General features: G+C 38.6%; 4 protein-coding genes across 4 annotated transcripts; 2 read left to right on the forward strand and 2 right to left on the reverse strand.

Annotated features, from left to right (window-relative positions):
• Positions 1-12,004: 12,004 nt before the first annotated feature.
• On the reverse strand, positions 12,005-13,949 carry LOC145006600 (Ribosomal RNA processing Brix domain protein). The gene is made up of 8 exons (XM_078965679.1): positions 13,672-13,949; positions 13,435-13,576; positions 13,124-13,202; positions 12,896-13,020; positions 12,710-12,811; positions 12,535-12,603; positions 12,360-12,458; positions 12,005-12,261 (listed from the first exon to the last, which is right to left on the reverse strand). Exons 1-8 carry the CDS (start codon positions 13,863-13,865, stop codon positions 12,130-12,132), a joined length of 942 nt encoding a protein of 313 aa, XP_078821805.1. The 5' UTR covers positions 13,866-13,949; the 3' UTR covers positions 12,005-12,129.
• A 7,677-nt stretch (positions 13,950-21,626) lies between these two features.
• Positions 21,627-24,021, forward strand: LOC145007460 (uncharacterized). The gene is made up of 5 exons (XM_078966394.1): positions 21,627-21,635; positions 21,711-21,752; positions 21,875-22,996; positions 23,080-23,103; positions 23,716-24,021. The coding sequence occupies exons 1-5, from the start codon at positions 21,627-21,629 to the stop codon at positions 24,019-24,021; spliced, it is 1,503 nt and encodes a 500-aa protein (XP_078822520.1).
• Positions 24,022-24,198: 177 nt separating this feature from the next.
• LOC145007462 (uncharacterized) lies at positions 24,199-24,912 on the forward strand. The gene has a single exon (XM_078966395.1). The coding sequence runs from the start codon at positions 24,199-24,201 to the stop codon at positions 24,910-24,912; it is 714 nt and encodes a 237-aa protein (XP_078822521.1).
• Positions 24,913-25,214: 302 nt separating this feature from the next.
• LOC145006230 (protochlorophyllide reductase-like) lies at positions 25,215-26,831 on the reverse strand. The gene is made up of 3 exons (XM_078965320.1): positions 26,656-26,831; positions 25,699-26,592; positions 25,215-25,583 (listed from the first exon to the last, which is right to left on the reverse strand). Exons 1-3 carry the CDS (start codon positions 26,788-26,790, stop codon positions 25,428-25,430), a joined length of 1,185 nt encoding a protein of 394 aa, XP_078821446.1. The 5' UTR covers positions 26,791-26,831; the 3' UTR covers positions 25,215-25,427.
• Between the last annotated feature and the right edge of the window lie 249 nt (positions 26,832-27,080).

The following is a 27,080-nucleotide window of genomic DNA, read 5'->3' on the forward strand; positions in this document are numbered from 1 at the left end:
TACCTGAAATTCCGGGCTGTTACAACTCTCCCCCACTAGAACTAGACTTCGCCCTCGAAGTCTCATTCTGCGAATAACTCCGGATGTTGCTCCCGCATTTCTCTTTCCGGCTCCCAAGTCATCTCCGATCCCTTCCGATGTTGCCACTGAACCAACACCAGAGGTATCTCCTTGTTCCGTAGAACCTTGATCTTCCGATCCCTGATAGCTACTGGTCTCTCGGCGTAATTCAGGCTCGCATCCACCTGAATATCTTCTAACGGAACCACTGCCGCTTCATCGGCTATACACTTCCTCAACTGTGATACGTGAAAGGTATTGTGAATCTGACTCAGCTCCGCTGGCAACTCCAACCGATAAGCTACCCGACCTACCCTTGCAATTACCCGGGATGGGCCTATGAACCGGGGCCCCAATTTGCCCCTCTTCCTGAACCGAATCACCCCTTTCCAAGGAGAAACCTTTAGGAGAACGAAGTCGCCGACCTGGAATTCGAGCTCGGACCGGCATCTGTCCGCATAACTCTTCTGTCGGCTCTGGGCGGTCAATAACCTCTGCCTCACTCGTTGAATCTGTTCGGTCGTCTGAAGTACGATCTCTGTACTGCCCATCACTCTCTGTCCCACTTCTCCCCAACAAATGGGAGTCCGACACCTCCTACCATACAACAACTCAAAAGGTGGCATACCAATGCTCGAATGATGGCTGTTGTTGTAGGAAAACTCAGCCAACGGCAGATGCGCATCCCAGCTACCCCCGAAGTCTAACACACACGCTCTAAGCATGTCTTCTAATGTCTGAATCGTCCGCTCGCTCTGACCGTCGGTCTGGGGATGGTATGCGGTACTAAAATGCAGTTTAGTACCCAACTCCTCATGGAATTTCTTCCAGAACCTGGAAGTGAAACGTACATCGCGGTCCGAAACAATCGAGGTCGGCACTCCATGCCGAGATACTATCTCTCTCACGTATAACTCTGCCAACTTCTCTGCTGATGAACTTTCGCTAATGGCAAGGAAGTGTGCACTCTTTGTTAGCCTATCCACTATCACCCAAATTGCATCGACTCCCCTGGCAGTTTTCGGCAATTTGGTGATGAAATCCATCGTGATCTGTTCCCACTTCCACTCAGGAATCTCCAAGGGTTGCAACTTACCGTGCGGTCTCTGATGCTCGGCCTTAACCCTACGGCAGGTCAAACACCTCTCAACGAACCAGGCAACGTCTCTCTTCATGCAAGGCCACCAGTACTCCTTTCTCAAATCCAAATACATTTTCGTAGCACCGGGATGGATCGAGAATTTCGATCTGTGTGCCTCCTCCATCAAAGTAACACGCGTACCGCCCACGAATGGTACCCAGATCCGACCCTGAAATGTCAGAAGTCTCCGTCCATCCATAACGAACTCTGAAATCAATCCGACGACCTGCTCCTGTTTCTGCATCCCAGACTTCACAACCTCGGCCTGTGCCCCACGAATAGCATCTAATACCGGAGTCATCACCGTCAATCTCAAACATACGTCCCGCAATGGAGTGCTCTCCGCCCTACGACTCAATGCATCGGCTACCACATTAGCCTTGCCTGGGTGGTATAGGATCTCACAGTCATAATCCTTAACCACGTCTAACCATCTCCTCTGACGCATGTTTAGGTTGGGTTGATCCATCAAATACTTCAAACTCTTATGGTCCGTGTATATGGTACAACGAACCCCGTACAGGTAGTGACGCCAAATTTTGAGGGCGAACACTACTACCCCCAACTCTAAGTCATGTGTGGGATATCTTGCTTCGTGAGGCTTCAGCTGCCTCGATGCATAGGCTATCACATGGCCCCTCTGCATCAACACTGCACCCAGTCCTGAAATCGATGCGTCGCAATATACGACAAAGTCCTCCATCCCCTCCGGGAGAGCTAATACTGGTGCTTCGCACAGTCTCTGACGAAGTGTCTCGAAGGAAGTCTGCTGCTCGGGTCCCCATGAAAATGTAACACCCTTTCGGGTCAATTTGGTAAGCGGCACCGCGATCTTGGAGAAGTCCCTAATGAACCTTCGATAGTACCCCGCCAACCCAAGGAAACTCCTGATCTCCGAAGGTGACTTCGGTGCCTCCCAACTCATCACCGCTTCCACCTTGGCCGGATCGACCAATATCCCTGCCTGATTTACAACGTGCCCCAGAAATTGAACCTCCCGTAACCAGAAGTCACATTTGGAGAATTTTGCATATAGCTTCTCCGACCTCAAGGACCTCCCTCAAATGTCCCTCATGCTGCTCCCTAGACCGCGAATACACCAGAATGTCGTCGATGAATACAATCACAGACCGATCCAGCATCGGCCTGCATACCCTGTTCATGAGATCCATGAACACTGCTGGGGCATTGGTGAGCCCAAAAGGCATCACCACGAACTCGTAATGCCCATACCGCGTCCTAAAGGCTGTCTTCTGGACGTCCTCATCCCGCACTCTTACCTGATGGTACCCTGATCTCAAATCAATCTTGGAAAACCAAGATGCCCCTTGCAACTGATCGAATAGATCATCGATCCTCGATAACGGATAGCGGTTCTTGACTGTCACCTTGTTCAGCTCCCGGTAATCGATACACATCCGGTGTGAACCATCCTTCTTCTTGACGAACAGAATCGGCGCTCCCCACGGCGAGCTACTCGGCCGAATAAATCCCTTCCCCAACAACTATTGAAGTTGCGAGGACAATTCTTGCATCTCTGGAGGTGCAAGACGATAAGGCACCTTCGCAATAGGCGCAACCCCTGGAACTAGATCGATACCAAACTCTACTTGCCTCGCAGGAGGTACTCCCGGCAAATCCTCGGGAAAAACATCTGGGAACTCGCGCACCACTGGAACCTCCTTCAGTGTCTTCGGTCTCTCGGAACTCTCCCGCGTATCCATCACATACGCCACAAAACCGTTACATCCCCGCTGTAAGCATTGCCTCGCCCTAGCGGCCGAACAAAAAGCTGATCCCGAACGGGTACCCTCGCCGTATATCGTAAGAACTCCCCCACTAGGGTCTCGTATAGTCACCAGCTGACACTCGCAGTCGATAACAGCGCTGAATCGGCTCAACCAGTCCATGCCTACAATGACACAGACATCCCCCATCGCAATAGGAATGAGGTCAATCGGAAACGCGACCCCGAAGATCTCTAGCACACATCCCCGAAGAACCTCCGTAGCACAAATCACCCTCTCAGCCGCAATAGAAACGCTCAAAGGCCGACTTAACGGCTCACGACTAATGCCGATGTGCTGACTAAAAGCTAACGATACAAACGATCTACTCGCACCCGAATCAAATAACACTAGAGCAGGCATAGAGTTCACAAGGAAAGTACCTACACATACATTAACATAAGCATAACATTTCGACCTTTAAGTAAATACGTGAATGATAACATACCTGCCACAACATCGGGCGCAGCGCGGACCTCCTCCGCAGTCAGCTGAAAGGCTCTCCCGCGAGCCCTCGGGGCCTCGACCTTCGCCGGTCGGGTCTCAGTAGTCCGGGTAGTAGGTGTAGCTCCCTGACGAAGTTGCGGACACTCGGCCTTCCGATGGCCTGTCTGGTTGCAGTGAAAGCAAACCATAAACCCCTTAGGGCAATCCCTGGCAATATGTCCCTCCTTGCCACACTTGTAGCAACCACCAGCTCGACACACCCCCTCGTGACTCTTGCCGCACTTCGCGCAAGTGCGACCCTTCGGACCTCCCATCCTCGAATCAGCGAACTTAGTCCGCTTGGCTGCCGGCTGAGACTGAGCCGGCCGTCGATCCACCTGCCGAGACTCAGCCTCCTCCCTCGCTTGAGTCTCCAACTCGATCTCGCGCTTCCTGGCGTTCGCCTGAAGCTCAGTGAAAGTACGATAGGTGGAGTTTGACACAAACTCCCGGATCTCCCTCTTCAAAACACCCAAATACCGGCTCATCCGCGACTGTTCCGTAGATACCAGCTCGGGGCAGAACATTGCCCTCTCATGAAACTTCCGTGTGATCACTGCCACGGAATCAGTACCCTGCTTAAGGGTCAAGAACTCCTGAATCAATCGCTCCCTCTCCACCGGGGGAACGTACTCGTCCCTGAACATCTCCGTAAACCTCTCCCATGTCACCGCCGAAATCTCTGCCTGAGTGAAGTTCGCCGTCACGAACTTCCACCAATCCTTCGCTCCCAGACGGAGCTGGTTCAAGGCGAACCGTACCCTCAAGTGCTCCGGGCATGAGCAAGTATAGAAGCACCCCTCGATGTCGGCGATCCACCTCATAGCTGCAATCGGATCCTGCGTCCCATCAAATTCAGGGGGTTTCGTGTTGCTGAATTCCCTGAATAGTAATGAATCACCCCCTTGCGGCCTAGCAGCAGCCACAGCTGCGGTAGCGGCAGCAACTGCAGCTTCAGTAAGTGCGGCGTACCGCTCCTCAAACTCCTCCATCAGCGTGGTCTTAATAGACCCAAACATCTCCGGGATCTCAGCCCGGACCGCCGCAGCTACCTCTTCCTGAATAATCTGACGAATCTCCTCGTCACTCGCACCGCTCGAACTCGCCCCATTGCGTGTGATGACCATGATGTCTCTGAAATACAACATAAAATCATCAGAGACTCCACCAAGTACAATGGTACTCGATACGCGCCCTACTCAGTCTCCGATTTCCAGGGATTCTTACTTGGGTCTTCCACTGATCCGGTGTCTTCGGTAGTACGGGCCCAATACTACCGACCACACCGTATCAGTATTCGTCCCAAGTCTTCCTCCCCAAATCCCGAATAATGAGTACTCTACCTCTAGTATGCACTATCTACTTGTATGCTGCCAAACATCCCATATAAGCAATCTCCCTAGACAAGGCATCACAAAACAGGCCATTCTAGTCCTATCATGTATACCTAGTCTTCTAGCATGCATAACAATTCATAATTCAGTGCATAATATAACATTGTAAGGTATTCTGGGGATCTTTACCGTTCGGGCGCTGGCTGATCGTACACACTGCTCCATCCTTGTTTTACCGCCTTACCATTTATGAAATGTTGTGTCCTTATTATTTTAAAAAAAAAGTTTTTCCTCAAATCCCCGGTCTGAGTTCAGTTGCACCCGAAAGTACACCCGAATCCCTCAAACCTGGCTCTGATACCAATTGTAACAGCTCAAATTTTCAAATAAAATTTTCATTTAAAATAAAACATCATTATTCGACAAAAGAGTTTATTCCAAGTTTATTGCAAACGTATAAATAATAAATCCTCAAAATCTTCATCGATGGCAGTGTGTACGTGTCACGCCGGCGCCTTCCCACGGTCATCGCTAGTACCTGAAAAACATAAACACAACTAGTAAGCATAAATGCTTAGTGAGTTCCCCAGTATACGACTTACCCACATACGCCTTCCGGCCCGGACCTTTCGGTCCACATAACATTGCCTTCCGGCCCGTAACATAATCGCCTTCCGGCCCATAACATATCGCCTTCCGGCCCGTATTACATTGCCTTCCGGCCCATAGTATTTTGCCTTCCGGCCCATAACAGTATAAACATAACACATATAGCATATCACACATAACACATAAGTCATACATCATACCGTTCTTTCTATCACATAAGTCACGCCTTCCGGCCCGTATAAGCATACATCACATATAAGCATACATCACATACGAAGCATCTACCTCCCTAGACGTAGCATAAATATAACACATACAACCTTCCGGTCACACAGTCAAACCCTTACGGGTGAAGTATAGTGAGAAGACTCACCTCGTAGTATGCAAGCTATAAACCCTTCGAGCTACTCGCACTCGATCCGCTAATCTGCAGGTTCCCTATAATACCACATACCTTTATTAATGATCTTACCAAACAAGACAACTGACCCTACTAAATTACATACAGGTCAACGGTCAACTTGACCGGACTCGTCGAGTGCAAAAGGGCAACTCGGCGAGTCTAGACACCCCGATTCCACTCGCCGAGTCTAAAGAACGACTCGACGAGTTCCAGTAGATCTTCAAGCTACTCGCCGAGTCTGAAGAACAACTCGGCGAGTCCTAATGAATCTTCAAGCTACTCGCCGAGTCTGATCATTAGACTCGGCGAGTCCTCGCCATGCAGTCAATTCGCTGCCTCCTGTATCTCGCATGATTCCGTAGTATATAGATATGGGGCTTCCTGGACTTTCACATATACTATTACAGGGGTTTAAACACTTGTAACAACACTATAATCTATCAATTCCTTAAATGGGTTTCCTAAACCCTAAATTCGCATACAACGTAAAAGCTACAAATATGATCCGAAGATTACCTGGAAACGTGTTCCCTGTGTCCCCAACCTTCAGAACTCGACCCCTTGAACCTCCTTTGATCACCACCTTGCCTCTCCTTGTCTATAACCTCTTCAAGCTTCCACTAGCCCTCACCCTTGCTCCAGATGCCCACAGACTCCTAAGGTATCTTCAATCGGCCAAAAGATGAGACATGACGGCCCTAAAGGCATTATATACGATTCAGAATCAAAACGGATAGGGTTTCAGCTGAACAGCGTCGACTCGCCGAGTCCCTATTGGACTCGTCGAGTCCAGTCGCGTATCTGTGACCAAGACCATGGTCCTACTCGGCGAGTCATGCACCAACTCGCCGAGTCCCCTCCTAAATGTGCCCCAAAAATAATTTAAAGAAATACCTGAAATTCCGGGCTGTTACACTACTCGCATGATTCCAAGTTCCGGTCCAATTGAGACTTGGGTGATGAGAATCTTTCCTTATTTGGTAAATTTAGACATTACCACAAATGAAGGAATCAATTTCATATTTCCACTCTTGCTATTAATGGAATCATATAAGCAACAATTTTTCCTCAAATGCCATTGTAAGGATATTTTTAAAATAAATAAAATCAAAATTTTCCTTTTATTTTAAAACTATGCGGAAAAACTTATCCTTACAATCCATATGAAAACTTGTTGTTATCTATTCCTAAGCAATATCTCATAACTCCTAAGAAGTAGCTCAAGAATCCGTTTTTCAAACTACGCGATAGAAATCCATCTATGCGATCAGATTCAGCATATTCTTTCTTTAAGTTCCTTCACTTTTCTTTGATTCTTAAAACATCACCATGTGACCCAGTCACATCATGCATCAAGAATCTCATAATAGAAACTTAACAGAGTTAGAGTAGTGGACTTTACCTGAAGTAGAGTCAACCTTATTGACTTTAACATCCTTAGGTAAAATTAGGCAGCTTCGCAACCAATGCCCCTTCCTTTGGTAATATAAACATATGGACCCTTTGATAATGGTACACGAGACTATCACAGACTTAGACTTTTCTCTTTACCATTTGTTCAACCGAGTTGACTATGGCCGATCCCTTTCCATTGGGAAGAGAATGCTTTTTCTGTATTTCCAGTGTCACCATTGTCAATGTCCATAAAGTTTCAGGAAGTTGATCTTAACAATAGATAAGATCATTAAGGGTCTTGTCATAGTCTATTTCATAGGTGTTCCAAAGGAACTCACTATGTGACTTAGAAAGTGATTAAACCACCAACTTTCTCAAGACTTTGACACCCAACTCTCCCGGCTTGTCAATATGTGACTACATCTCCAAGATGTGACCACACCAAGACCTTTTCTTGCCAATAGGGCTCGAGTGACCTTAAACTTTTCAAGAACTTGTGGGTTAGGGAGAATAATTGGAGGAGGTGAAAGAAGTATGATATCCATGGGACATCATCTTCATTAGGAATGCTTGTTTCAAGAGATTTGGGAAGATCATAAATGTCTAAACCAGACATGTTATGGGAGATATTCAAGATAGTTGATCTTTGAGTCCTTAATATGACACCCAATATGAAAAATATTAAGGCTAGGACCCAACAAACTATTTTATAACTTAGAAGAGGTATGCCGTAATCCAAGCTATAAAACAATTTGAAGGTAGGTGAATGACGATTCACCAATTTCCACCAAGATAAACGAAATGTATTATTAGGTTTTAATTGGATTTGAAACTCCTAGATCTTTTGAGATTCATTGAACTGTTCAATGGCATGTTTCAATCTCGAGTGTGCCCTTCAGGTTTTGTGACTGGGATGCCGAGGATCACAAAACAAGGTGTGAAGTAACCATGCAAATTACTGGGTACCCTTAAGTGTTTACCCCTCAATCGATGTGCCGGTTAACCACACACGCTCCATCGATACTATGATAAACATTAAGTTACCCTTTGCCTACCTTGTTAAATACGAGTTAGTGTGCCGGTTAACCACACACGCTCCACTAACCGACTTAAACAAAGTGCAAAGTGTAATTTCATGGATTAGCACCTTATTCACATTTTTCTAAGTAACTAAGATTGGGTATTATTAAAAGTTTAGTTACTTAGTATTTATCATTAATACTTTTAATGAAGGGAGAATTATAGTCATGTCAAACCCGTTCGGCTAACGACCCTCCACCAGTCAAGCGAGCGGTGGGTGAGAGTGAACACCCATTAAGTTGCCATTTTATAGGCAACAACCTTATACCCACCTTATAGACCGGCTTCGTGAATGAGGCGTACTAGCGGTAAGACCGACTTTACTCTTATACATATAAATATTATTAACTTATAATATTATAAAGTATAAGGGTTGAATTTTAACTTTTAAAATTCTAAGGGCTAACTTGGAATTAAAGTATTCATAAGAGAAAACTTTACAAATTCCAAAACTTGAGGGCAAGTTTTGAAACTATTCAAAACTAATTAATTCCATAACTTATGTATTTAAAGTAGTTTTAATCCAAAAACTCTTCAAGTTCCATAACTTGTGGACAAATTATGGAAGACTTTAAACTAATAAAGAATTAATCTTTTCTTTATTTTATAACTTATGGAATTAATTAAGGTTACATATTTTATTTATTTATTTATTAATGAAGTGACTCTTGAACCTCCATAACTTAAGGACAAGACTCTTCATCTTTTTTGTAACCTTTGCCAACTTTATGAGTTTTATGAGTCTTTAATGTGACTCTTCATGTAACTTAAGGATAAGTTACACAAACACATTTTATACTCAACTCTTAGATTAATTTGGATTGAAAACAACTTTTTCACTCAACTTTTCTATTAATCTAAGCAACTCATAAGAACAAGATAATTCAAATCAAACTTTTTCATGTAATTAGTCTAACCTTTAAACTAATACAAAACATGAATCTATTGACAATTATCTTGAAAATGGATTAGCATGAACATTACCACATTTAAAAACAAGTTTATAAGTTCAAAACAACTTAGGGTAATGTTCGTAGTCCATTTCTAGCCAAAAACCTCGAAGATATGCTGTCTGGGGTCCAACTCGTCGAGTGCATGAACACAACTCGGCGAGTTGGATGCATTTTGCCTTGGACTCGTCGAGTCCCTTCATGGACTCGGCGAGTCAGCTGGGCTGACAGCATCAAAACTCGATTTTTCAGCTTCTATTGCAGGTATAACAAGAAAACAAGCCTAGGCTCTGATACCACTGTTGGGTTATGAGCATTCTAACACTCCTAAGTGTACATGCAACCCTAAATACCTTGGATCTATGTTTTCTCTATTATACATACAAATATGAACATCCAAGGTATTATCCTATTCTAGCATACAAAATAATGGATGTAACAAGATAGAATACATACCTCTTTGATAGTGCTTGTCTTCATGAAGCTTGAGTGCTTAGTGCCCCAAGTGTGACACCTCAAATGGTTCACACAACACCATAAGCACTTGGAATAACTTAGAGAGAAATTAGAACACTTCATGAAATCGTGTAGCCCTCATACATACACATAGTGTTAGTTACGATTTCTTGAGCCATGGGTTTCTTTTATATGGTGGGTATTAGGGTTACACCATGTAACTCATGACTTTACCCATTCCTTATGCTCCATGGATTTTAACCTCCATGGAGTATCCATGGGTCACCCCATGGACTTAGTCCAACATAAGGAATCTTGGATCACAAGCCCACATATATAAGAATGAATGATTTACACAATCAACCCATATATTTAATTAGTCTTCTTTTGATCACTTAATTAATTCTAGATTAATTCTTGATCAATACTAATTAAATAATCTCATTATTCTTATTATTAATATACTACAACTTATAATATATTAATAATCATAAGTGTCTTATTTCTCTCATTATAGTCTATCCAAGTGCATGATGCCATGCAACCCAAATGGACCATGCCGGGTCGGGTCAAGTCTTACCAATTATAGTTATGGACTTAGACATTAATCCAACACTTAATAGAATACAACGGATCATACATAACAATGTTATATCCACTAGATCTATGGATGTAGTCTTCAAAAGAATTAGTTTTATCATATAAAAAAGCTTAGTGACACAGCTTGTTGCTCTTTTACATAATATTCGTTGTACGATTATAATTGAGATATCTTATTTTAATTCAAATTAATTATATAGTGATTATTTTTTTGGTTATATTTGTTTTATAAATTTCTAAAAAGGTAATGGATAAAAGAAAATATTTTTGGCAATCTCATCGGTTATAATCAATTATAAGTGTATTTTTTTTATCTAAATAACATATTTCTTCTAATGATATAAAAAAGTTGTTTGAATTAGTTATACATGAATTATTTGTTTGGTTAATAATATAATTTTTTTAAGTCGTAACTAAGACAAAATTCTAAAAACGGATATAATAGCTAATCAATTATAAATGTATAACTTTTTTTAAATGTTTGTTATAATAATATAATAGCTAATTTGAATTAAATATAAACGAGTAATTTGTTGGTTATATTTGTTTAATAATGTAATTTCTAATTTATAAGTTGTAAAAAAAAAGTGTTGGTAGTTTTAATGGAATAAACAACTTAATTAGTTTCCATTGTCCCATATGGATGGGGAAAGAAATATTTAATGGGTTTATAGTGTTTTTCCTGATAAGTCTACAAATGGTTTATTGGATCAAGAACATGACACACGACCTTTTATTTTTTAGCATGTTCGGGATCGGTCGAGTCGGACGTTTATCGTTTTATTTTACTTTATTATTTCACATTTAAATTCCTGCAATAACAGGACAATCTGATTTTGCTCATTTTTTATAATTAGATCTGATCGCGAATGATCAATCTGATTTCTGGACGAAACTTGGTAACAACAATAATAATAATTGAATTTATTATCTTGCGACGTATCAATGTTTAATCGTATATATTAATCATTGGTTATTGGTTATTTGATATTTAATCATAAATATTATCTGTCTATTCGTTTGTTTGTCTATTCTAAATAATTCATGATTTGTTCATCATACTAATTATTTGATTGTTTAGATATCAAGTATGAATTTCAACTAAAAGAAGACAAATTTGTATAATGCTAATAAATATAAAGTGTATTTTTTTCGATTTCAATCAATTAGAAAAAGATTATATAGTCGTAGCATTCTTTTTGATGCAAAAAAAAAAAAAAAAAAAAAAAACTTTATAATATTTATAATATGCTGCCAAAGATCTGCTAATCGATTGATAACAGAATTCAGTGCAGATTTTAATGATTTGAGCAAATGTACTTTCATTTATAAATCTTCTCTTAATTCATACTTTCAACTTTTTGGAAGTTAAAAAATCACCCATCAATTTATACAAAATGCATGAATTAGCAATGTACTTTATACTTTGGGTAATGCTTAATTGTTTATCAGTTTCTGTGTTTCTTTTTGGATTTTTTATAATAACTTAGGTGAAAAAAATTAGTTTAACGACTAACTTGATAAAACAATGAAAATAAATTGTAATTCCTTGAATTTTACTCCTAACCTAAATTTACAATATTTGATATAGTCAATTAAAGTATTCAATTGAAACTTGATTTTTGTTTAACCCCAAAAAGGCCCAACTTATATTCAAAAAATTTCATGCATTTAGTGTACAAAACAATTAATACACGCATCCAAAAAAACCAAATCCATAAGTTCTCTCTCATACCAAAATTCAACATTTGACTCTTTGACCATATGACAAATGTGATAAATCATAAAATCATTAAAAATTCTACATGAAAATACATATCAAATATAATCATTCCTTCCACATGTCTGCAAACTCATCAGCCTCAAGTGGATTTGTCATCTCATGCATTTTTCTCCTTGTCTTTGCCTTGACCTTCATTGCATACTTCCCAGCCTTCTGTCTCTTCTCCAAAGATCGTATCTAATCATCAAGGGCAAATTCGTAAATTAATATATATACATTAAAAGACACAATTATATAAATCCACCAAAAATGATCAAATAATCTTTTTTCCCCACCTGATTTGGTGAAACATAGAATGGATTCTCATATAGAGTTGGGCCTCCAAAACTACCCCCAAATATCTTTATTGGATTTAAACAAAACCTTGGTCCAACCTGTAACAATTTTTTTTTTTTTTTTTTATAAATCTGTTAATTTTTATAATATTTAAACAAAAATATTACTACAAACCTCAATTAGTGTCATCTTTTCCAACCCTCCACGATCGATTTTATCTGCTCCAGTATGAGGACATGATATCTGTTTACATAAGATTAACAAAAAATAATAATTGTAATTAAAAGTTTAAAACACTTTATATATTTTTACATAAAATCTTTATTTATTACAAAAGAAAAAAACAAACCTGGTAATTTCGGAACCAAATGTGGTCATCAACAATTGAGAACACAAAGACATGGTCATGGTAGGGCTTTGACTTTCTGTGTTCTTTAGGAGTTCCAAATATCTGTTCAAGTATAAATAAATAAAGACCAAAATAATAAAAGAGTATTATCTGTTTAAAAAGGAAGAAAAGGAGTAAAATACATACTTGTGTGATCATTTCTTTCAAAAGTTTCCAATGAGGGTCTTTATCAAAATTTGATGAAAATGTGAGAAGAGGTCTGGAGCCTTTGAGATGATTTCCAGTGAGTTTTAACTCTTCCATTGTGTGAACTATAACAAAACATTGAGAAAATTAACAAATATGTTTTTTTGTTGTTATGTTATATAAAGCTTCAGGAGAATTAGATAGAATTGGCTGATGTTGATCAATTACCTGCATTTACTAAAAACTTTACAGATGGACCATTAGGGCATTTGGACATCCACAAGTAAAGATCTTTGTGTTTTCTGCACTGAAATTGAGAATGAAAATGTTAACGAAGATAAACCATTGAAATCTGGATCTTTCTCTGATACATGACGTAGGTGTTGATGTTAATTGGTATGGGAAAATTACTGAGACGTAAAAGTGACGATGTTGAAGAGCTATTCAATGGTGATGTTTTAATTATGGATTCGTTGTTGTGATCAGATGAATAGCTCTTAAGTTCATAGATAGTAAAAACATTGAAAAAAAGAAGTAACCTCAAAGAAGAGACAAGAAGAACAGCTCTTAAGTTCAACAAGCTCGTTTAGGGTTGCTCCTTTGGTAGCCTTGGATTCAACTTTGTTATCTTTCTTGCAGTGAGGCAAAATTGATACCAAATTCAGCATCAGATGCCGATACCTAATACGATTCAATGAAATTAGTGACAAAGTCTCTAAGAGATAGGGTTAGATACGATTAGTGGCATAAAGGAAACAAATTAAAAAACATGTAACCTGTAATTGATGCGACGTGAGCAAGTTACAAGAACTTTCTCTCTGTTTCTAAACCCTGTAGTGGTTGTAGAGTCTTGTGTGTTTTCCGGCTTGTCTTTCCAACCAAGAAGAGTCCTTTTGGGTCTCTCCGGCGCCGTTTCATCCTTCTTCGCCGCCGGGACCTCAACTTCAGTGTGTTTTCGCTTCTTTCCCATTTTGTTTTGCAATCGACAGAAGTGAACGACTGAACAGAGTTTTGAGGTTTGATGTCGAGTGTCGACGCTTCGTTGAAACCTAAACCCTAAATCAATCGGGCAGGGTTTTAGTCGGGTCATTGATTAATATTTAATGGGCCTTTTGGGCCTATCTTTTTTAAAGTGTTGTTCGAGAATTTGGTTTCTTTCGGTTAAATTTTATACACAAAATCACAAATCATTATTCACAAGTTTAAAACTTTAGTCCTTATTGTAAAAGTTTATGGATTTTCTCAAAATGTTTTATTATGTGCAGAAGCGGTCCCTTGAGGTTTACTTCCATCGGATGTTAAGTTCAAAGTTAAATGATCATTTTTCCCATGTCTTCTTCGGTTTCTTAATTTCAATTCGTCATATCTTTAACAACGGTCAGGTGCGTTTGGTAAGGCGTAATGAAAGTGGAAAAGAACGACCCATTAAGAGGGAATGAAAAAGTAACAATTTTGGTTATGGTGACTTGCTAAGACATATGGAAGATGTGTACTCATTAACCTATGTTTAAATCATGACACTGCTCGGCACATGTGGTCATGGAGGTTTATCCGTGGTGACCCTAGAGCATGAGGCATAACCTCATATTTGCAGCTGGGAATTAGACGGTGCACGAAAGATGGTCCGGAAATTCTCATTAGGGAAGTTCCTTTTTCCAAAAAGAGTGTGTGTTTGGTTTGTTTAAGGAAATGAAATATTCATTCAAAATGGATTTTCATTCCCTCCTGATAGCATATCTTTAAAAAATTTCCCTCTATATACACGTCTCTAAAAGCCAATAGCCTATCTTCCATTGGTTGAAGACCATACATCAACTCCTTCCAAATCGCAAAAAGTCAACCACCATATATGAGGAATTGCAAATATTTTCTATAAGGATTTAATCGAATTTCATGGTATCGATAATAACATTTGTAGTTGGATTGTTGAAGGTGAAGTTATACATATCAAAAAACAAAAAATTTCCCAATTTATATCTCTTTACCCTATCATTTAGGAGCTAAAATTTACTAATATATGTTCTTCATAACACTCGTGTTCCATAATGGTTAAGCTTATTTCTATCAAGGACCAAAGATGGAGTTTTTTTAGGAAACTTTGTGCCACAACGTGGGACAAGGATGCCCACGACATGCCAATAATTAAATGATCGCGTATTTTATTGGACCACCACGACGTGGCCAAAGAAGGCCACGACATGACAACTGTTCTAGCCCAAGCTCGTAATATTCTAGGGTTTCCTTCGTATTTAAGCCTTTCTAAGCCATTTATAGGGTTCATTTCCAGCCTCTAACCCCCCTTATACCTCAGAAAAACCCTATCCCCCATTCCCTTGGAGATTTTTGGCCTTTTGGGAGCATTTGATAGCTTGGAGAAGAAGAGAATAAGGGAAAAAGGTGCTTTATTGTCAAATCTTGCAAGGAAGCAGCACCATCATCATCTTACATAGCTTCTGGACCTTTGTAAGTGTTAAAGGCTCAATCTTTTTCGATTAAGGTGACTAGATCTAGAATGTTGTCTCATGTTCTTCATGTTCGAGAAAATTTGAAAGGAAGGAACTCATAAAGTCATGAGTCCCAAGAGCATCATATGTTGTAGATCTAGACTTTGGTTGGAATTCTTATCATTGCTTGAGTTTTTGGGCATTTTTAGCTTATCATGACCTAAAATGGATTCTACACATGTATTGGCATGCATGTATATAAATCTTTTATCTTTATGATAGATTTGATATTTGAAAACCTTTCTAGAGTGGTTGTGTAACATCTTGATTTCTAGGTATTCCATTTATGCCCTTAGTGTGAAAATTGTTTGCAAATTGGTCCTTAATGGCATTTTTGTAATTTTAGACACGGCATGAGTACGTTGGGCGTACATGGCAGAGTCCCAAGCCCTAATTTTTAGGGTTTGGACCCTATTTAAAGAACTTTATAACCTCATTAACCTTTTTTTCATCAGCCTCCATCCCTATTTCGTACCCTGCCTAACTCTAATCTCTTGAGCGAAGCAATCTTGACCTTGAGTGTGCATTTTAGTGTTCTTAAACGAGGAAGAAGCAAGAGGAAAGCATCTCAAAATAGTAGAGCACTTTGGATCCAGAATCACATTATCATTTGACACCATTTGAAGGTAAAAAGCTATGAACTTGATGAAGTTATGCTTAGATCTTGTTTAGCCATGGATTTGTGTTCATTTTGGTCCCATAAGCTTGGTATTATGAGTATGGGTTACTCTAATTAATATAAGTTATCCTTTCGGACGTTTTTGAGTGTTTAGAAGCATAAAAATGTAATCATGGACCTTAGTTTCCTTCCATGCATGAAGTAGGATGTCTTAATGAGTTAATAAGTTAGGATTTTTGGTATTGAGCACTTAATAGCCATGCAAGACCATAAAGTTGGAAACATTATGGTTAAGGACATCATTTGAGGCTAGACCTGGATTTTGGAGGAAAGAGCTTAAGGAATTAAGCTATTGATAGAAGGGAAAAAAGGCAATTGCGTATGCTGGGCGTACCCTAGGTATGTTGCATGTACGAGGTTAACGACCCTGTGTCTGGTCAAGAATCGAGTATGTTGGGCGTACTCATCTAAGTTGACTCGATTGACTTTTTGAATTTGACCAGGATTTGACCAAGTTTGACCTAAGGGTATTTTGCGTATTTTGAGTTGTAGTTGATATTTGTCACTATTTGGTGTATAGGTGACTGGTATAGTTGATATCTAGAGTAATGACCTATTCAACTATCTGTTCGGACTAAGATGTGAGTTTTCCCTCACTATACTTGTGGGTCGAAGGCACCAATGCCGACCTACTAGATTATGTATCCTGGTATAGAGAATGTTTCTATGTTGTACTGATCCGTTAGATTTATGTCCTGGTATAGAGGATGTTGCTATACGGTAGTGATCTGTAGATCTACATGTTTGTCTGTTGAATGGTTATATTATTATCTATTATTGGATATATGTTATTTGTTATGTATATGTTGACATGGTATGGTGGGGTTGAGGTTGTGCTGCTTTGTGTTGTCATTCATCAAACTCAGCCAATTTAACCAGAAGGTTGTGGGTCAGGGGTAATCCAACTACGAGGTTGTGGACCTAGTATGTATTAGGCAAGCCAACTGGAAGGTTATGAGCCGGAGCATTCCAACTTGAAGGTTGTGGGCCAGGGGTAATCCAACCAGGAGGTTGTGGACCCAGTATTTGTTTGGTTATATGTTTGTGTTGTGGTACTTTACGGGAACACACTAAGTTTTGACTTACAGTTTCGGTTTATTGTTTCAGGTACCTCAGATGATTGTGGCAATGTGAAGGCATGATCATGCATATCCTTCGAATTTTATGTTATCTGGATTTTGGGATACTATGATTATTGATTATCACTTTTGAAACATTTTTTGTAAACAATTATGGTCATTGGGCTGTTTTTGAAAAATGGAAATTTTACTCTGATTTTTGGGACGTTACAAATTAGTATTAGAGCCCTGCTTTGAGAGAATTGAATGAGCTTTCGTGCGAATCCAGACTCAAACTAAGGATATGTAAAAGTTTTCAAAAGTAACCAAGGAAGGATGAGATGTGTAGGATCAACCAAGGCACGAAAAGTATACCCCAAGTTACCACACTTCTATTTTTTATTGATGATTATGATAGAACTACATGCTAGTGGTAGGTTAGGGATCTCCAGGAATTGCATGATAGATTTATTTGATATATGATGTCTGAGAGCGTAGGACTTCTTATGTGCTAGATGTAATTGTCATCATTACTGCAGTTGCTTAGCATATGCATGTAACGTCCCAAAAACAGTGATAAAAATTTTCATTTGGAAGTTTCTCAAATCATAGACAAATTGTTCAAATTCAATCACCCATATATAATATTCAAAACACCATAGTACAATTATTTAGAATGCGGAAATCATAAGGGGAGGATGGTGTGTCGTCACGTCGGGCCCTTCCCTCTAAAAGAAATACTCATCAAGGTTGGAGCTTTATACCTCCAAAAGATGCACAAAGGAAGTAAATGTTGGATCCAAGGCCTTGAGTGAAACACCACAACCTCAAGGTTCTTCTTTCTTCTCCAAAAGCTCCAAAATGTCACCAAAAGGCTCTTCAAGCTTCATGAGGCACTCATACACTTTAGGGTTTCAAAATAAGGAAGGAGGTTGAAGATAAGAGTGTGCATGAGGCCATAAAGATGCTTAAATGGGTAAAAACCCTAAAAATTAGGGTTTGCACCCTAGCTACGTACGCCGAGCGTACTAAGAGTACGACCAACGTACGCACACAAGGATAAAATTACGGAAAGGCCATTGGGGACCAATCTTGCAAACAAATAATAATCCAAGGATCAAACGAGAGTACCTAAAAAATTAGATGTTACAACTTGCCCCCACTTGAACTAGACTTCGCCTCGAAGTCTACTACTGTGAATAAATCAGGGTAGTGCTCTCTCATTTCCGCCTTAGACTCCCATGTTCATTTAGAACCTTTCTGATGTTGCCACTGGACCTTGACCCGTGACAATTCTATGTTGCGTAGAGCCTTCGTATTCCGATCCAAGTCACCACCAATCTCTCCATATAATTCAGGCGATCATCAACCTGAATGTCATCTAAAGGAACCACTGTAAACTCATCGTCCACACACTTCCAAAGTTGCAAAAAGTTTGGACTTTAACTAAAAAACTCTTTACTGGAGGGGATGAAACTGCCAAAGAGTAAATTTTGAGCTAAAAACATCACTTAAACAAATCTATGGGTCAAAAATGACAAGAAAATGGTTTAAGGGTCAAAAATGTCTTTTTTTACGGACTAAAATTGTCATTTTTATTAAAGAAGGGCTGAAAAGGTCAAACCAATATTTTGAGCCAATTATTTTATTATTAAGATATTTGAGTCAAAAATACCAAACTACAACTTATGAAAATAGAAAGATAAATATACATATAATTCCAAATATCGTTATAAACAACCGATCGGCCTCGTGCCGTTACGAAATTAACAATCGTTCAATCAAACTTTCCAACAATTATACTATACCTAAAACAAGTAACTATTCAAATCTTTGGGCTTGAAAGTCTCTAATCATGCTTATTGGGCCTTCATGACCCATTAACATAACTTTTGAGCCCAACGATAAAAAAATAAATGTTTAGTGGGCCTACGGTGACCCAATTACATGCTTAAGGGACCCTTAATGCCTTTCACGCGCTATTGGGCCTTGATGGCTCATTAGCATTGCTAGTAAGGTCCAAATAAATCAAAATATAAAATGAGCCAACGTGTCCTTCATATACCCAACAACCTTAAATAATACACAGAATTAGCAGGACCTTGTAATCCTCTTCTCCTTGTTTGTAAGGCTTACCTTCATTTCAGTAAACAAATACAGGTTGTCAATCAATAGTAATCAACTTTATTTTGGATTTAGTGAGTAATAACAGGCGGCACCTTTATGGGTCGTTTGTAGTCTGTAGTTATAATCAAAGTTTCCTGGAGGGAGACCGAGAGTTTATGTATATATCTATATGGGGGTGACTCCCCCACACCTCAGCTGTTTGCTACAGTTAGACTCGGCCAGTCTAGGGTGACAAAATCTTAAGATCAATTTCGGTGTTCGCTAGAATGCCAAGACAGATGAACTAGTCATTATCATGCTTGGTTATAACGACTCACATAAATAAATCCAATGCTATCTGAGTAATCAAGGGAGTTCAAAAATCATCTGTTGTGACGGTATAACAATTCGAATCGATTATATTATGTTATCGGAAAACATCGGGTTTTTTTAGGAAATCAACACCATTTACTTGTATTTTCAATGACTATAATGCAAAACTTCTCATTTATACACGTTTTGAAATCATTCATGCATAGACCTATGGATCTTCACACTTTAGTATAAACAATTGTCTTTTGAGAAAATATCGGATTTTCTGAGTTTTACAAACTGCACAAAACATTTTCATAACAACCCTACATATGAACTCACCAACATTCCATATGTTGATGTTTTCAAAATAACTTGTATTCTCAGGTAACAGGTAAGCTGAAGAGTAATACCAAGTATGTTAGGATGTCATGTTTTGAAAAGTTTCAAACAATTTATGTTATGGAAATGTAATATTTAAACAATGTACTTGATGTGAATAATGTCAGTTTTAATGTATTAATGCATGGTGATGTTTATGTTATGTTTCATGTATATTCATTGTGATGATATTCAATTTAAGTCACGCGAGCCCTCGGACGTTTCCGCCGTCTGGTTTGGGGGGTGTGACATAAGTACCTTTTCAATGTAATAAGACTGTGAAATTGAGATTCCTTGATGTGTGTGTGTATATTGTGTATTTTATCTCAAGTAGCTTGGTTAGATGGTTAAGTTGCTTGACATTTGTTGAAATGAGATCCTCCCTTTTTTGAAATTTGACTTTGTCCAAGTAGTGTTTTATTCTGCCAGTAAATCCTACTATCCCACATTGATCACACTATAAAACCTACACCAAGTTCATCTTATATAAAGTGTTACTCATTTCCTTTTAATTCCAAAGTGGGAGTAGTCCCACACCGGGTGGGGTAAGAAGCACTTGCTAGTTGAATCCTTAATACAATGATATTTTTCCTCATTGATCGTGGCTTAGCTATATTTTTTGTTTCGTTTTTTTTTTGTTGGACCGAACCAAAGATATGGACCTGGCCAACTGCATAATACCTTGACTAGACCAAGTCAGATAAAAACGTCTAAGTCAGATAAAAACATCTAACCAGACCCGATCAACACCAAATCAAACAACCCCTTAGTTAATGTTTGGGGTGTTTATTTCACATTGTAACCATTCAATTAAGAGGTAATCTCCAAAACGTTAAGCATTCAAGGTGTTTGTTTTGCAACGGCCGCACCTCAAATTTAATATGTAACATATACTTTACTCTTTATGTACTATTACTAAGAGATTTATGCTACTTATATGGTAACAATGACTAAAAGTAACAATAACATTACATGCAATATGGTATTCTAAAGATGTTTTGATTATTCCGGACTTGTTCTACATATTTCGGACTAAATAAAAACGTTTATAGACATAAATGCAAGTACATTAATCACTAAAACTATTATTGTTCATTGAATACATGATAGAAAATACACAAAATATTCTATATCTAGGTTACAAGATTTCGGTATCACCATTGTCGGGAATGTTTTGTGCAAGATGTATGGTATCTTTAAATGTGTCATCATATATATACATTTGGGCCCAGGGGCGGATGTGTGTGGTGCCCGGGGGGTCCCGAGCCACTGCTCCGCTTCGATCCGTAAGGGTAAAAAAAATTCTATTAGGTGCACCGGCTTCAAATTTGTTCAGGTGACAATATACTTTCGAGGCCCATAAAATATTAAGTGTAAAAAATGCTAGTCCAAAAAACATAAAGAAAATTAGCCCATTAGCATAAATGCATTGTGAGTGGCCCAAGTTTCTTTTTAAGTTTTTAACCCAATTGACCCACATACCCACTCATTACCCAATACCCATCTTAGCCAAAGAAAAGAAAAGGATATCGATCCTGAATAGAAAAAAAAAATCGGCACAACACCTCTGTGAAACGTGCGAACAACGAACGAGCCAACGAGAAGAGGAAAAAAATCAGCCTCCTTTCCTGCCTCCATTCAATCGATTTTGCTTGGCTTGGCTTCACAATCCTTTCAAACCTACAAATACAATGAAACAAGTAAGTATTGATAATTTTAGGTTTATGAAATTAGTCAAATTAGTTGCTTTTTTGTTGAACTTTCTTATTGTTTAGGTGAAATTAGTAGTTGTTAACCTTGAAATTACATGTTTACTTGTAACTTGTTGTTAGAATGTTAGATACTTAGATTGTTAACCTTGAAATTATTCAAATTAGTTTGTTTTCCATTGAGTTTTTGAACAATTGGATGGCTTATTTGTTTGATATTGAATTGTTAGGATAAAATTAGGTCCTTTTTTGGAAGAACAAGCATCAATAAATCGAGTGTTAGAGAATCCTCAAAAAGACCATGCTCCAATGATTTAAGTTTTGAAGAATCCTCTAAAAGACCATGTCCTTCTAATCAATCATTCCCTTCAGTTTCTAATGTAAATCCACAACCTACAACTACTCCAATTACAATTGTTGAATTGAAAGATCTTCCAAGAGACCCGGGTGTTAGACCAAAGATTACAACTTACCATCCAAATCAAAGAGATGAAATAAGGAGGGCATATTTGCTTCATGGACCATGTCAACCAAGGGGTCATACATTCCTTTCAAAGAAAATAGGTTCAAAAGAAAGACGTTTTGTTGTTAAGTGGTTTGATGACTTTGATTGGTTAGAATATAGCATAAAAGAGAACAAAGCATTTTGTTTATTTTGCTATGTATGTGGAGACATGGTGGGAAAACAACTTGGGAGAGATGCATTTGTTTCACAAAGTTTTGATAGTTGGAATAAAAGACAGTCATTAAGAGATCATATGGGTGGTATTGATAGTTTTCATCACAAAGCAAAAGAAAATTATAAATTTTTATTGAAAGAAAAACAATCTATTAGTGCAACCTTCAAGAAGCAAACCAAGATTGAGGAGAGTAATTATAAACTTCGTTTAGGTGCTTCAATTTGGTGTTGTAATTTTTTATTGAAAAATGGTTTACCATTTCGGGGTCATGATGAGTCGAGTGACTCTCTTAATAGAGGGCTTTTCTTGGAGTTATTATCTTTCTTAAGAGACCATAATGAAGGCATCCGCAATGTTACCTTAGAAAATGCTCCTCAAAATAATCAAGTGACGTGCCCGAGGACTCAAAAGCAAATTGTTGAATGCTTTTCAACAAAGATAGTTGTAGATATTTGCAAAGAAAGTGGTAAAGATGTGTTTTCTTTATTGGTTGATGAATCTAGTGATGTATCAAAAAAAGAACAAATGGCCATAATTTTGAGGTATGTCGACAATTGTGGAGTGGTGAAGGAGAGATTCATTGGAGTGGTGCATGTGAAGGATACATCCTCTTTGACTCTTAAAGCTGCCATAGATGACGTTTTTACCCGTAACAGTTTGAGTGTGTCCCACGTAAATATAACAACTTTTTATTCCTTATTATGAATTTTAATTGAATATTATTCGAGTTAATGTTTAATATCTTTTTTTATCAGGTAAGAGGACAAGGTTACGATGGGGCAAGCAATATGCGAGGGGTAGGGTTGTAAACGAACCAAACGAACACGAACAAGGTCTTGTTCATGTTCGTTCGTTTAAGTTAGCCGAACAACAAACGAACACGAACGGATAAACGAACGAGATTTTCTTGTTCATGTTTGTTCGTTTAACAAATTACTTTGTTCATGTTCGTTCATTTATGTTCGTGAACATGCTAAATGAACATAAACGAACAAAGATAAAAAAAACACAATTGAACATATATGAACATAAACGAACATATAATATAGAAATATAATAAAAAATAACTGAATATAGATGAATATAAATAAACTTAAACGAACGAACATAAACGAACGTAAATGAACATCATAAACGAACGTTCACGAACATAAATGAACGAACGAGACCATTATTCATGTTCGTTCATTTAACTAAACGAACGATAATCTTTGTTTATGTTCGTTCATTTATTAAATAAACGAACTTCCCGCCGAACAGTTCACGAACGGTTCGCCAAACGTTCAGTTCGTTTACAGCCCTAGCGAGGGGCATTTAATGGTCTAAAAGCTTTGATTTTACAAGAAAATGATTTAGCGCATTATGTGCATTGCTTTGCACACCAACTTCAGTTAGTTATTGTGGGTGTAGCAAAGAAGCATGATGGTGTGGACGATTTCTTTGAGCAACTTTCTTTGGTGGTTAATGTGGTAAGTGGATCATGTAAAAGACAAGACATGCTACGAGAAAGTCAAAGAGAAAGGGTGCAATTGTCAATTGCAAATGGTGAACTTGCAACTGGAAGAGGGTTAAATCAAGAGAGCTCGCTTATTCGAGCGGGAGATACAAGACGGGGTTCACATTTCAAAACCATCATAAGTTTGATGAACTTATTTCCGGAGGTTCGTCATGTTCTTGTTTATGTCGAAGAGGAATGATCCACTTTAAGTAACCGAAATCAAGCATTTGGTATCTTAAAATATTTCAAGACATTAGATTTCGTGTTTTACTTACATTTGATGTATGAAATTTTACATCTCACAAACGTGTTGTCAAAGCATCTTCAAAAAAACGATCAAGATATTTTAGAAGCGACTTCTTTGGTTAGAGGGACAATGGACGCATTGAAGTCTTTGAGAGACACGGGTTTTGCTAAACTTTTATTGAAGGTATTCTCTTTTTGTCAAAAACATGATATTAATATTGTGGAGATGACGGAAAATTATGTCACATCAAGAGGTCGTAAGACTAAAGTTACTAATCAATTTCATTTTGAAGTTGAAATTTTCAACACCGTTATGGATATGCAAATTATAGAATTCAAGGATCGATTTAGTGAACTTAACACTCAGTTACTAGAATACATGGGGGCTTTGAGTCCTTGTGATTCATTTGCTAAATTTGACAAAACAAAGTTGTTAAAGTTGAGTGAGTTATACAAAAAAGATTTTGATGATGCGGAGAGGATGCAACTTGATGGTGAACTTGAAATATATTATCACGCTTTATATAAAGATGACCGGTTCACTAGTTTGCAAGGAATTTCCGACCTTTCTCGTTTGATGGTGGAAACGTGGAAACATCGGTCGTATCATATGGTTTATAGGTTGTTGGAGTTGGTTTTGGTTTTACCCGTTGCAACCGCAACAGTCGAAAGATGTTTTTCAGCGATGAAGTTGTTGAAGACGGATTTACGTAACAAAATAGGTGATGATTTTTTGAACGATGTCATGATTTCTTATGTTGAAAAAGAAGCGCTTATGAAAGTGAAGATCGAAGATGTAATGGATCGGTTTCAAAACATATGTATCCATAGATATCAAATTTAAATATTAAGATGTAATTGATCGGTTTGATGTATTAGTATTTTTATTTTTTTTTTATGTTATTTACGAAAAAAAAAATTACCACTGCTTTGGGCTACATTAATATTAGGCTTAATCCGTTTTTCCACAACTAGAGAATGTCCATTAACTGTGTAGTGGTTGATTATTATGCCAAATGGGTTGAGTTGATTTTGTCATTTTCTTTTTTATTTAGTCATTAGAAAAATATCTTATTTAGTGGACATATATATCCTCATTTTCTATATAATTGTTCAAGCAATATATTGTCCAGATGAAAAGGTAAATAACTAAATACCATAAGTTTTATTATTCCAGATATATTTTTCTGTTTTTCTTTTTCAAAGAAGAAGGTGAGTGATTCCCTTTATTGAAACTACACTAACTTTACATGGAAAAGAAAAACGTAAAATTCGCCAAATTCCTACACTCACATAGCAACTTTGCAAGCTGCAACCAGACCTTCCTTCCTATCTTCATCAATGGAAGTCTTCAAGAATTCAAGCCAACCCCACAAGCTTCTCACTTATCTCCCATACCTTACGAGCTTTACTCACATCACTTGCTTCTTCAGACAACTGATTCTCAAAAGAAGCAGAATCCTTGTTCCAGCTCCAATACACACCAGACTTCGTCAAGCTCGGATCACTCACAACCTGCACCATGAATTCCTTCATTAATCCACAAAAATGGAGAGAAAACAAGCACCCTTTTGAAGAAAATCGATCAATCGATCTGTATCAATTATAACCTGAATCTTTATTCACGTACCTGTGCAAGTCGTTTGCCGGATTCTTCCTCGGAGACATACCCTTTCGTGATGAACTTCTGGAATGCAGGGAACAGCAACCGGAAAAGTGGAATGTGTTCCCGGAACAATCCGGTGGTGGCAATGCAACCGGGATATAACGATGAAAATGTAATGCCGGTTTCTTCATGGTATCGCCGGTGAAACTCTTGCATGGTGAGCATGTTACAGATCTTACTATCTTTATACGCTTTTGCACCGTCGAAATCGCCGCCGTCAATCATGGTGGAACTATTTAACCCGCTTAAACCACCGGCTAAACCTCTCATGTCACCTAGGTTTGCTTTCGGTGGTACGTTTCCGGCCAATGTGTTTGTGTTTCCGGTGATTGATCCGACGATGATGAGTCGTTTTGATGGGTAATCGGATTGTTTCATGTCGTCGAGTAACAGTCGAGAAAGAAGGAAGTGACCGAGATGATTGATGCCGACGCTGAGTTCAATTCCGTCGGCGGTGAAGCTGGGTTCTCTCGCCGTTGGTTGATACACGGCGGCGTTGCATACCAGAACATCCAGTGGTCTACCGGATTGTTTGAAGTTGTTAACAAACTGTCGAACACTGTCGAGAGACGCAAGATCTAAATGCATGACTGTGTAATTCTCTTTAGACATTCCGACTGATTTCGCTGCTCTTTCTGCTTTGAGAAAATCTCTACACGCCATAATCACATGCCACTTCCCGGTTTCCGCCAACTCTTTAGCGGTGGCTAAACCTAAACCAGATGAAGCTCCGGTGATGATCACACTGCCTTTTCTCAATGTCTTCTTCCTCTCCGGTGCTGCACTGCTCACCGCCGGCGCCTGAGTCGTGGTGGCTACAGCTTGGGTTTTGATTCTCAACACTTTTCTTCCAAATTCCTGCAAGAATCTAATGGTAAGTACACTTCCGATATCAACACATTCAAGATTCTTTTATCATACCTTGCTTCGTGTTCTTGATGACGATGAGGTGAAACTGAGTTGACGGTGGTCGGAAAGTGAAACTCCGAAGAGGGTTGAATCTTTGAAAGATGCGTTTGTCTTGTGAACGGAGAAAGAGGTTGCTTGTAGAGCCATTAATGCTGTTGTGGGTTTGAGAGGGAATTGAATGAATATTTACGATGAATTAATTTGGGTATAAATAGTGGTGAAATTTGTAAGCTTTTGTTTTAGCATTACCATTTTTGGTAATTGAATTGGATAATTCTATGTTTGTTGTATCCAATCAAAGAAGAGAATCTAGATTACAGTCACATGTATTTTGGGTATAAAAGTAAAAGGATATTAAGGTTCACTGCCCGATGCATATATTGGTCATGGGCTTGGAATGGGAGCTCAAAGAAAGGATAAAATATATATATTTAAAT

This window comes from Lactuca saligna, chromosome 7, assembly GCF_052625555.1.
Source record: "Lactuca saligna cultivar CGN05327 chromosome 7, ASM5262555v1, whole genome shotgun sequence".
NCBI lineage: Eukaryota > Viridiplantae > Streptophyta > Magnoliopsida > Asterales > Asteraceae > Lactuca > Lactuca saligna.